Source organism: Phalaenopsis equestris, unplaced genomic scaffold, assembly GCF_001263595.1.
Source record: "Phalaenopsis equestris unplaced genomic scaffold, ASM126359v1 Scaffold000002, whole genome shotgun sequence".
NCBI lineage: Eukaryota > Viridiplantae > Streptophyta > Magnoliopsida > Asparagales > Orchidaceae > Phalaenopsis > Phalaenopsis equestris.
The window spans coordinates 43,699,106-43,711,491 of record NW_018164444.1 but is presented as its reverse complement, the minus strand read 5'-3'; the positions used below and the strand labels follow the sequence as shown (position 1 = coordinate 43,711,491).

At 34.2% G+C, this 12,386-nt stretch overlaps 1 protein-coding gene across 1 annotated transcript; it reads right to left on the bottom strand.

The window, feature by feature from the left end:
• Positions 1-8,984: 8,984 nt before the first annotated feature.
• LOC110028909 (BTB/POZ and TAZ domain-containing protein 1-like) lies at positions 8,985-10,703 on the bottom strand. Its single transcript, XM_020730961.1, has 3 exons — positions 10,521-10,703; positions 9,428-10,182; positions 8,985-9,335 (listed from the first exon to the last, which is right to left on the bottom strand). Exons 1-3 carry the CDS (start codon positions 10,629-10,631, stop codon positions 9,158-9,160), a joined length of 1,044 nt encoding a protein of 347 aa, XP_020586620.1. The 5' UTR covers positions 10,632-10,703; the 3' UTR covers positions 8,985-9,157.
• Between the last annotated feature and the right edge of the window lie 1,683 nt (positions 10,704-12,386).

The following is a 12,386-nucleotide window of genomic DNA, read 5'->3' as shown; positions in this document are numbered from 1 at the left end:
GTTCTGCTCGAAATGACTCGAAAAAAAAAATTATATAACTTTTTATATAACGATATATTACATATATTATTTATATAATAATATATTATATATATTTATGTCTAAGTTTAAATCATTACACCTCATGTGACAATGTTGTTAGTGTTTTTTTTTTTTTTGTATAGATTTGATCCAGGTTCGAATCCCACACTTTACATATATTTTTCTCAATTTTAGTTTAACGAGCCAATTTCTAGCCAAACACGAACACACTGTTCACGAGCCGATTTCGAACACGAGCTATTTCGAACGAGCCGAACACGAGCCAAGCCTCGGCTCGTTTACAGCCCTACAAAGTACACAGCATGCTATAATTTTTCTTCGGGCATTTACATACATACCACCAAATTCTTAAGAATTTATATATCCAACATCTAAACTTTACCTTTTACATTTATACCACTCAAATCTTTCATATCACGCCAAAAATACCATCATCTGATACATAGTTAAGGTGGCATATCTGTAAAAATCGAAGAATAGATGTTATAATATGTAAATACATAACTCTTACAAGAATAAAATACAGTCCATTATCATCACACACAGCATACATAATCAGAACTTAATGATTTCTAGCCATAAAATGGTTTATTAAACTGTTAAACATCTTGCTCTCTCATCACTTAGCAAAAGTTAGATAGACCAGACAGGATTTACAGGAAATCCAAAAACTTAAAAGATAAGTTTCACTCATACATACATACAAACATCAAAATCTACGCCTGGTTCAATACGAGTAAACTTTCTATCCTACGAAGAAATATTACGCGCAGACATAATAGGTGCAGGTTCGGTGATATTGTGATGTACGTTATCTGCACGTAATATTTCCTTCTACGCTACACAGATGGAGAAAGACACCACACACTTCAAATTCTAATAACAACTTAACAAAAAGATTAAACACACAAGAAGAAGAATCAGCTTCATTAGAAGGTTTCCTGAAAGACATGTGGAAGAGGAGGAAGGAGAGCCAGGGGGTGGAGTTCCATTATCTATATATTGATAAAATTTTAAAAAATTGATCAGCTCCTCCAACGTACTTGTGTAAATCCCCTAGACTGCTTCACCCTCCCTCCCTTGAAATTCTAATTTTGCAATTAATTCTAGAATTGAGTGGTACGATGAATAATAAAATAATGATGCTATCATAAACATGGATTCACGATGACTCGACACACTGAACACTTTTTCAACACAATAAACGCACAAGATCTCGACTCCAGTCTCTCCTTTCTTCCAGCTGAGCTTAAATTATTAACTGCCATGTGATATGTTCTGCTAATGGCGCTCACATGAGACAAAATTTTATCAAAAATATCATCCTTAAAAACAGAGAAGCCGAGAAGCCTACCTGCCCCCCGGTAATAAACTCCCAAGCTAATGGAATCATCCTCTTCCTCTTCCTCTTCCTGTTCCAATTTCCTGTCACAACTTATCTTCTTTTGACTAATTGTACAAATTTCCTTGAAGCTTTGACTCAAGCTCAGCAATATCTGACACGGGTGCAAGCGATATGGGAAGGTGGCTTAAAATGGAAGCTTGGATGGTTATTGTTTTGCTTGCGTTGGGACTTTTTCCTCTTGAGGAACATCAGATTCTAGCAGGTAAGATAAGTTCTGTTACTGTTTTGCTTCAGCTATATATGTATATATGTGAAGTTAGCAGAAAGTAATGTGAAGTAGATTTTGGGAGCAGGGGCGATGGAATGGGTGAGAAATCAGCAGCAGGGTCTGAAGAAAGGAGAGAATGTGGGGAGGAAGGAAGCAATGGGGTGGTGGTGGTCAGGAGATTATTCTAGTGTGAAGAAGAGGAGACCGGTTCATAATAGTCTGGACCCATGATTTGGCTAAGTTGTGTATGAGATTGAAGGAATGGTGTTTTACTCTGTTTTTTTTTTCTTTTACATTTTTTTTTTTTTGTTTCAGTGATGAAATGTTATATCATTTTGTTGGAGTTGAATTAGTTATTTGAATCCGCAAATGTACATGTTGAGGTTAATTTTGTGGCTTGAATCTGGTATATATTATGTGTGCTAGAGGGAAGTTTTGTCTTTTGACACTTGTTGTGTTTTCTTGTTGTTTGTTGTCCTTGTTTGATATGTAGCATGAAGGGATATATGTTATGAAGGAGATTTGGTAATACCCACTAGTGAAGGCTTTGAGTGAACGGTTTTGGTGGTTAAAATGTTATATTTAAGATTTGGGGAGTTAATACGTTATATTTAATATTTTTGAGGTAATGGTGTTCTGTCATGCAGTCGTAGGAAATACAGCCAGTTTATAGTTTTAAAAGGATGTAATGTATTTGCAAGTGTTTGTACTAGTGCTATGAAGGGATATATATATATATATATATATATAAATTAGGCATATGAGAGCAAAGAATAATCCTAATCAAATAGTAGCCGGCCACATTGAAGGGAGGAGAGTTTAAGGTCAATTGTGCTCCTATCAATATATTAAAATCTAAATAGAATTGATGCCGCATACTACCCCAATTCTTATGCATTTACATATCCAACACCTAAACTAGGCTTTTTTACATTTATACCAATCAAAATTTTAATATCACATACAAAATGACACCATTTTAAGTAAGACTTGAAGTTTTAGGTGTTAGATAAGTATATAAATTAACTATTATGTGTGTAAGCCTTCCATTTCATTATACGAACTAAAATCAAAAGATTTCGTACCAAAAGAGAGAATAGAAAATAGAAAATGGACAAAAAGTCATAAAGTATAAGGAGAATTTATAAATCTAGTTGTCAAAGCTTTGAGCCATGGGAAACATTTAGAAGCCGCTATCAAAATTTAACGCAACTTGAACTAAGATAAAGTAGATTGAAGTTTAAGATAATAAAGCATGATTTTTTTTTTATGATGTCTCGAAAAGGTTATTAGCTTTGATACGCCCTAAGCAAATTTATCATCTTACACGATTCTCGAGATAATTTTTTAATGAGAAATATTCAAACTTGATTAAAATCATCCATAAATCCAATTTCTGTAAAGTTACAATCAAACTAACTGACCTAATGAGAAAGACCCAATAATACCAAAATTGCTCTAATCTGAATCAAATCAAACCCAAATCAAGTCTTGGAAGCTTTCAGTGCATAATTGGAAGGTCAAACGGATTCCAAATTTGGCAAGCTTATAGTTGAGTCGAACATCTCGGTGAGATGAATCCAACGAGCCCAAGATTACTTAATTCTGACATCATTAATGTACTAAAATAATAATTAAATATTGTTCGATTGAGGAAATCTCTCTAAGTCGTTCGATGGAGTGGTTTGAATTCCTTCTTAATTTACAAAGCGGTCTCTCCCAGACTCTATAAATTGAGCTAAGAGGTGGGGAGACCATGGGCCAAAAGAAGACTTCAATATTGAAGAAGGAACTGATGTCCAGCATCGATTTTACACTGCATATCCAATGAATGCCTCCTACTCTTGCAACCTCTAACCATTATCGACCATAGCCCACCGATCATCGTCAAACATCGTCGGCCACCCCCAATCCATTGCAATGATGCACCTTACGTAATCATGATGTGTATTGCAGAATCTTTGAGTACATTGCAGAATAATGCAACCTACATACAACTCAACAAAGCCTCTCGAAGACGGTGTAACTATGCACCCCAAAATGTTGAATTTCTCCTAAATCCTAAAGCTCTTTTCTAGCAGCCCACCACTGCGGCCTACATGACCAACTACAGCTTATGTGGTCTACCGCTTGTGCAGCTCTCGACTCCAGTCTCTGTGGCCTACAAACATTATCGCAACTCAACATTAAGGCCATGTGACCAAATATGTCGTGCGTTTGCAACAGCTCTTACAACTTTTTACTCTGAATCCTATGGCATGTGGACCTCATCACATCTCACAACTATAGTCTAAGTGACCAACTACAGTTTACATGGTCCACAACTCATGTAACACCCAAATTTGGCTTTTACGATCTACGAACATCATCACAGCCCACCACTACAATCTATATGAATAACTACGACCAAAGCTCATGCAACTCCCGATTATGACCTCTATGGTCTATGATCGTCATTATAGCACACAACTATGACCTACATGACCAACTACAACCTACATGGCTCACAGCTCGTGAAGCTCCTAACTCCAACCTCTGTGGTTAACCAACATTCCTGAAGTAACCATCTTTGACCCACATGACCAATGACTACCATAACTCAGCTTATACGAAAAGTGAGAGCTACAACCACTATCTTTAACATTCATGGGGTACTATTGTCTCCATAGCTATTGACTATTTTCGGTAAGATCATCTATCATTAATAATTACATTCATTAAAGCCAAACTATTAATTTTATCAATGAAATATTATTTTTATAATGATCAAATTTTTAACTCTATCTTCACTAATTCAAGAGAAGAGTGGACACGAGAACTCACTATTAATAGTGAATTATTTCACTAGGGTAAGCCAAGTAGTTTTTTCAAATTTCTAGGGTTTTCATGTAAAAATTGACGGGTCTTCTTTTGCTTGCTTCTTTTTTTAATTACTTGAGTGTTTGATGAGTTGTCGTGCAATGCTAAGACGTTAATTCATTATTCTATCATTACAAAACTCCCAACACACTTCAAGCTTCTCCTTTGGTTTGCACTTGCGGGTAGCTAATTTGCACTTATCATTACCAAAACATTACTTTAATAATCATTTAAAAAAACTTTGCCTAATCTTAATAAATAATTAAACATGAAATTAAAGTAGTTGGAAGCTCACTATAACCCTAACCCATTAGGTCTGATCAAAGAAAAGTCAATGTGGCTTAGAGATTAACAAATTGACTATTCAGGTCAATCAAAGAAAAGTCAATGTGGCTTAGAGATTAACAAAATTGACTATTCAGGCAATTTTTTTTATTTTAAATTATGACTGACAAATAGTTAAGTTCAAGTTTTGAATTCAGAATGTGCATAAAAAAACTTTTTTCAAATAGTAATCCACTGATCATTTTACTTCCATGGTGAATTTTGAAATGTTGAATTTGGTGGATTTAAAATGTTGGGTTCAAATTTGTTAATAATTACTCGACAACCTTATTGACTTGAGATTAGAACAAGGAAAGTAAATAAATAAGGCTAGTTTTTATTATGTTGCAAGAATAATAGAGGACATAAGTAAATAATTAGATGTCATCGCAGCTCACTCTTTCTCTCTTTTTAGATGCTCAAGTGAAAGCACATTGTAAGACTACACAAGTAAATACTTGTAATCCTTGGAGGGGCAAACCCCACACCAAAAATAGTGCCGACATAAGACTACACAAGTAAATACTTGTAATCCTTGGAATAATTTGGAATTTTGGATCTAATCTTTTTGCCTGGAGAACCCTAAAGATGTGCATCTCAAGCAAGTTGAGCAAGTAACTTTGATGCCTGGTTGATTTTATGAATGTCCATCCCCAAACTGTGTCACAAATTGATAAAAAAAACTAAGGTTTGATTCTAAGAAAATATATTAAATATAGAATCAATTAAACTAATAAAAATGTCAAAATTATTAAATATAAATGACATATCTCCGAGCATTGATATTATATCATTCATCACTAATTTATGTAAATCTCAATAGATTTAAATGAATAGATCACACATAAAACTTCTAATATCATTAGAAAGAGGTTTGTTTCAATTCATATAAAGATTTCTTAAGCTTGCACGCCAAATATTATTAATCTGTGGAAGAGAATCCCTCTTTTTATTTCAAAAAAGCCTCCTCCTCTATATCTTCATTAAAAAATACAAATTTTAAATCCATTTGTTAATACTCCAAATTAAAATTCATAACAAGAGCAATTAAAAGCATGAAAGAATATTTCTTAGATATGGGAGAAAATGTCTCTTTGTAATTAATTATCGTTTATTAAGTCTTTTAGCAACGGGCCTTATTTAACGTCTTTTTATATTGCTTAATGAGTCACTTTTTTGGTATAGACCTACTCACAACATATAGATTTTACACTATTAGGTTACTCAACAAGATCTCAAACTTTATTATGTGTCGTAGAATTCATCTTTTTTTTTATGGCATCAAATCATAAATCAAATTATTTATAATTCATGGCTTGTGATAGTATTTTGGGATTGTTTTTAGCTCCGGTATTATAATAGGAGTCTTGAAGGTATATAATATAATCACTAAGAATTTTTTATCTTCTTTTTCTAGTTGATCTTTTCTATGTTGTTACAACCTCATCTTCAGGAGTTAGGTGTTCAATTATATCATATATATCATGGATAATTGAATCTACCAGTTTATTAGAGTTAATTTATTGAACCTCAACTAAGGATTGTCTAACACCCATTTCAATTTTAAGAGAATGATTACCAATAATTAACCTATTATTTAAAATAGGAGCATGAGCATCTATATGACCTTTTAAGAACAGAGTTTTGTAATATATCACTCTCATTGGTTCGGTCATGCTAAAAAATTTTTGGATTGCTTGATTCCACACTCTTAGTATTATTTGATATATAATAAAATATTTAACCATTAGACTCTTAAGCATATTAAATGAAATACTCACTAATGGCTCTTTGATCCAGCTTATTTTTTTATGAATTATAATTTTTAATCTCACGCAAGCATCCACATACATGCATATGTCATTAACTTGGTTTCCAATATTTCCATAACTTATAAGATGTTTTTGGGATAACCTTGGTTAACACTCAACGTAATATGTACATTATCATTTTTAAAGCTTCATTCCATAAAAACTTAAGCAATTTGGAGCTATAAATCATGTTTTTCATGATGCTCATTAATATTCAACTCATTCTTACATTCGCATATTGAGAAATAATCTCTTTCTCTTTAAGAAAATTTTTAAATAATTCAGCCACATGTATATCTTTAGTATAACTCTCATAATACTCACCACTTCTCACAAATCTTATATCAAATAACATTTTTTTTTAATCTAAAGAAAATTGAGAAACATGAATTGTGAGTAATCATCAATGAGGATTATAAAATATTTTGGATCATGAGAATTCATATCGGGATAATAAATATGTTGTATGATTTCTTATACGTTCATACTCATCTTTGCACATTTATTTGACTTGTTAGTTTACTTATCCTTTTTGCTACTTATTATAGTATCAAAATCAATGAAATCCAAAATATTAAATACTCCTAAATTTGGTAATTGATTAAATCTATTTATGGAGATATCCTTTAATCTTCAGTGCTACGACATTGATAATATTCAACCCAAATGTACAAGTCTAGAAACTAAAACTAATACATAATAGAATTAGATACGTCTAATCTAAAAGTAAACTAATTATTAAGTACCATATCTTAGTAGTTTCTCAAATAAAATATATATGATTCCTCAAAATATGTGTTGTTCACATCCTACTAGCTTTCTGTCATTTTCTATATCTTATAAGGCATTATAAAAATAAATTAAAAATTCAGAATCAATTTGCTAAGTTACAAAAAATGTTAATCTTATTGAATTCAAAACAAATAAATATGCTATTTTATATTTCTTATCATGCCAATTTCCAATCTGATATAAACCTTTTTTTTTTTCATGTGCCAATTTATATATATATTTTTTCTATAATTCATCCCTTTTCTATGATTTTAAAAGGACTTAAATATTTTAAATATCTTGAGACATAATAAGTGTTTTATATAATTGTAGATAAATATATTTGTAGAATTCATAGAGAGAGAATGGTTCCGTTGAAACTACTTCACCGCAAATTGCAGATTGGGATTGCGAAGAAAAACTATCTTTACCCGAACTTTGAAAAAAACTATTATGCATAATCAATGATGAAAATAATTAGGATTATGATATTTAATTAACATGTAAATTGAGTTTATCCATATACCAGACTGAAGTATAAACAAATATTTTATTGTCTCAAGATAAGGATTATGGGGAGCATTATTCTCAAATATCACCTTTTTAAGGAAAAAATGTGTGTGTCAATATCAATATCTATATATATATATATATATATATATATATATATATTGGCTAATAAATAAATTTTAAAAATAGCCAACAAAAATAGGTATTGAACTTGTAATCGGTTCAAGCCAGATGGAGTGACCGGGCCTTCGAGTTTGCTTTCACGAACCTTGGCCCAAATGAAAAACGTTTTGATTACTGGACTTAGGAAGTTAAGCCTGCTAACTTTTTTCCGACTGCCATCATAAATATGCAAATAAAATAAAATAAAATAAATAAATATCTAACGCTAAATAATATGATTCTCTGAGGAAAAAAATAAGAGTACGGAGAGCGGAATTCGGAAGTAGAATTACATCAGGGCCATGCACAAAATATAACATGTACCACATATATAACAAGTAGATGATGTTCAGATGTAATTCTATATGTAATTCCATGTAATATTTTTTCTAAGGAAGAAATGAAAGGTGATTTAACATCTTTTAAGTTACTTGACGCATCCGAATGCCATTTAGCTTCCCTCAAATGAAAAAAATATTAGCATGCGGAGTTTGGAAGTATACAGACTCAAATAACATCATGACTTGTGACACATTTAAATCGGATCAGTGCAACTCAAAATACAAGCATGATATAATTTTATACACTGCTTGTATCCTGAGGTACAAATATAATAGAAATAGGATACAAAACTTGATATAATTTTTGTAGTCTGGCCAGTCATACATCACGATATTATTGAAGTCTGAATATAATACTCCTCGTAGATAGAGAGTAAATTTGTAGCAGGTAAAGCCTGACCGTAAAATAGTTTATAGCTCTCGAGCTTTTCTATTCATAACTTTTTCTTTTTTTGGTGTGCAAAACAAATCATGTAATTTAAATTAATCACTATTATTATAATACTAAGCAATATAATAATTCAAACTAACGGAAGAAATTATGGACGGTACACCCCAAAAAAATCTATCGGCAAATTTAATGAGCTTAAATTCGAATCCTAATACATTTTTTTTTTAATCAGTAATGCTCCAAACAAGGAAGGTAGGTTTTGTTTATTCTTTTTTTTTTAATTTTTTACAGTGTTCTTCTTCCAAAAAAAACAAAGAAGCACTGCGTAAACATTTAGTTCTTTCTTGATCTGCATCTTTCCCACGCCTTAATGAGCTGTTCCGGCGTCTTCCTCGCAGCCATCGACGACATGACTCTCGCTAATATCACCTTCCTCACCAAAGATCTCCATGTGGCATCATCCCCTTTCTTCTTCTCCTCCCCCTCCCCCGACGCCCTCACCTTAAATTGCCTGAAACATAAATCAAACCCCAAATCACTAATTAAAAAGCACAAAGAAAGCATTTTTTATGAGTATCAACGGCATAATCATTCAATCTCTACCTGCAAAGCGGCACCTTGCAGAGTTCCCGATCACATATCGACGAATGAAGCCGAAAAAGCTGCCACATCCGCTTACACTGGATACATCCCCCACCGCCGGCGAGCTTCTTCCCGCATTTGGCAAAGTGTTTGATAAGAAACTGCAGCGATTCGCACATGCCGAAGCTGGTGCAAGGTCCCCTGCTTCTGCGCGGCGGTTTCCCGTCATGCGGCCCGACAACAGTGCACCCTTCCGTGCAAATATGCTCCAAGCACTGCATAGCCTGGCTGAGTTGCAGAAATACCTCCTGATCAACCCTCTCTCTCCTCCACCTCTTTCTCCTCTGCTCCCCCTCCTCCATAAATTGTAAAATCTCTAGCTCGAGCCGCGGGTCATGCTTCTGAACAAACCGCCAACCCTCCGTCCGTTGCAAAGCGGCGAAGTCCTTCGCCGCTACGGCGAGGCAACGCTGGCGAAGCTTCGGCGCGTCGCAGAGCTGGGCGAGTTTCATAACGTCCACTGCGTCGTCCGATTCGACCTGCTTACCAACGGCTGCCTCGCAGCGCCGCTTTAGCCAACCGATACGGTAGGAGTGGGAGAGCACGAGGAGCTGAACGCCGTAAAGCTTCATCGCGGCGGTTTCCTCAGGCAGCGGCCGCCCTCCCTCGCCGGCGTTGAGTAAGCCGAGGAATTCGAGGACGGCGTTGTGAGGAGCGCCGAGGATTTTTATCTTCTGATGCGAGATCATGCTCTCTAGCACCGGCGAGGCGGAAGCCTGCAGTTTTGGGCAGAAATGGAGAACTAATTAAGAAAATTAATCTTTTCACAACAGATCAGAGGAATTGAGTTGGGAAATTTTTTCTTACTTTTTTTTTGTTTGAAGGAATAACTCATCAATTGAAACAAGATCAAAACCAGATTTGACTTATTGAATAAATATAACCCAAAAAAAAACAGATTTTTCATAATTCCAGAAAAAATGTTTGCAAAAATTACAAGAAAATAAATCAGGCGAGTTTTTATGTGTTTATTCCCTAAATTTCTTCGCATCAAACAAACTTTAAAACACCTGTGAAAATTTTAACATAAAAAATGGAGTTTTTGGGGGGTTACCAGAACGCTGGAATGCGCCGGGATGCTATGGCCGCCGACTGTAACGACATGAACGTCGGCTGGCGACATGTAACGCTGCCGGAAATCGTAGGAGATGGCCGGAGCAATCATGGATTGCTTTGCAAGAGAAATCGAAGAAGGGAAGAACAAGGGAAATGATAGGAGGACAAAGAAAAGGGGAGAGGGATATATATATAGATATATATAGGGGGCAGTTTATAAGCAAAATGTGTTTTATATTTCGCTAATGACGTGGACGATTAAGCTGCCGCGTCCGGCTTGAGTGGAATGGTCCTTGCTGATCTGTGCAAGGAGTGGGCTCCATCGTCTGGTAAGTGGCTTAGCGGAGCCAGGAGATGCTACCACGCCATAGCGGCTGTGGGCGGCGCCGTGCCGCGACGGCCATGTTGTAGTTGTTGTTTTTTTTGTTTTTGTATTTAAAGTTTAACGAAAGTTCGGTTGCTGTAAATACAGAAATAAGGTGATTTAAAGCACTTGCGGTTAACATGGTTGGAATAGGCTTAATTTAGAAAGCCTGTGTGGCGGGAGGCATTGGCGTGCTGTTGGGAGGTTGGTGTCAGGGTGTATGTTATATGGATTATAATGTTTTGAGATAGTTTGTTTGATCGGTTGGTTAGTAATTTTTCTTTGTGGTTTTATTCTGATGTTCTTAATTTATTTGCTTCAGTAGCATTGCATATATATAGTCTTGCAAGGATGTTTTTCTTAGCGGACTTTATAGAGAAGGGAATTATTTTTAGTTAATAAGTTGAGTTCAAATTTGATTTGGATTTAATCAGCTTAGAATCGGCATGATTCGAACGTGAGATATGAATGCATCAAAGAAAAATATTATGAAATGATAAATACGGACTAATAGAAATGAAGTTGGATTTAAGAAAATATTTAGGAAATGAAGTTAGATATAAAACTATGTAGGTTGGTGGATCAAAATCGAGTTAATGGCTCAAAACTTCAACTAATTAATCAAACGTGAAAGTTATATGAGCTAAAATTTTTTAACTCAAATATGACATGAGAGTCAACTCAAATTCCAATATTTTCAGTGACTTCATACCAGATTCTCTTTGTCATGTCATTTGTTGATGCTTCTAAATTGGGCATAGATTAGACAATACATTTATCTCAAGTATAGTGTGTTCGATTCGCACTGACCTAACCTTTGACCACTAATATGAGCCCTTAAAGCACACCTACCTCAAAAGCAATATGTTACATGTGAAAATAAATTTGAAAAAAAAATCAAATTCCTTACTTGCCCTAAAATTAAAATCAATAAGATGAAAAAAGTTCAATTAAAAAAATAAATATAATGCAGAAACTAAATGGATTTTGTTTCAAGTTAGTTTGATATATTGATTTTTTTTTAGCTTTATACATATTTATATGCTCTATATCGTATATTATGCTGATTGGAAATATATTCAAATTAGAAGGTTTAAGGTCCAAATTAATTCGAGTCTAAAAAGAGTAAAAAATGCCTCCAAATAAGGTCACAGCACATTAATTTTCACTAACGTGTTATGTCTAAATGTCAAATTTTGGATGTTTCATACGTAAGTACATAAGAATTGTGCGGCATGTATTTCAAGAGTGTGAAGAGCAGGTGAGGGATACTTGCTGGGCAGACATGATTTTGATTAGGTTTAGGCTGGCCGTAATAATGTCTGCGCCAGAACCTACCCGAGGCCGTACCACCATGCACTATTTAATAGCATATGGATGATCTCAAATTAATAAAACAATTAGCGTGTTTAATACTGACTGCGTTTTTTATGTAAGCAATCAATACTTCAAATAAATAACCATTTGAAGCCAGTTATTGTAATATCAATTTTTTTTTTT

What these genes read in the sequence shown, in the direction of transcription:
- LOC110028909 (XM_020730961.1), bottom strand. Translation starts at nt 10,631, where the DNA reads ATGATTGCTCCGGCCATCTCCTACGATTTCCGGCAGCGTTACATGTCG. An exon ending in CGGCGCATTCCAGCGTTCTG is followed by an intron (nt 10,183 to 10,520) that starts GTAACCCCCCAA and finishes CCAAAACTGCAG; the next exon opens with GCTTCCGCCTCGCCGGTGCT. An exon ending in TGCAAGGTGCCGCTTTGCAG is followed by an intron (nt 9,336 to 9,427) that starts GTAGAGATTGAA and finishes TTTATGTTTCAG; the next exon opens with GCAATTTAAGGTGAGGGCGT.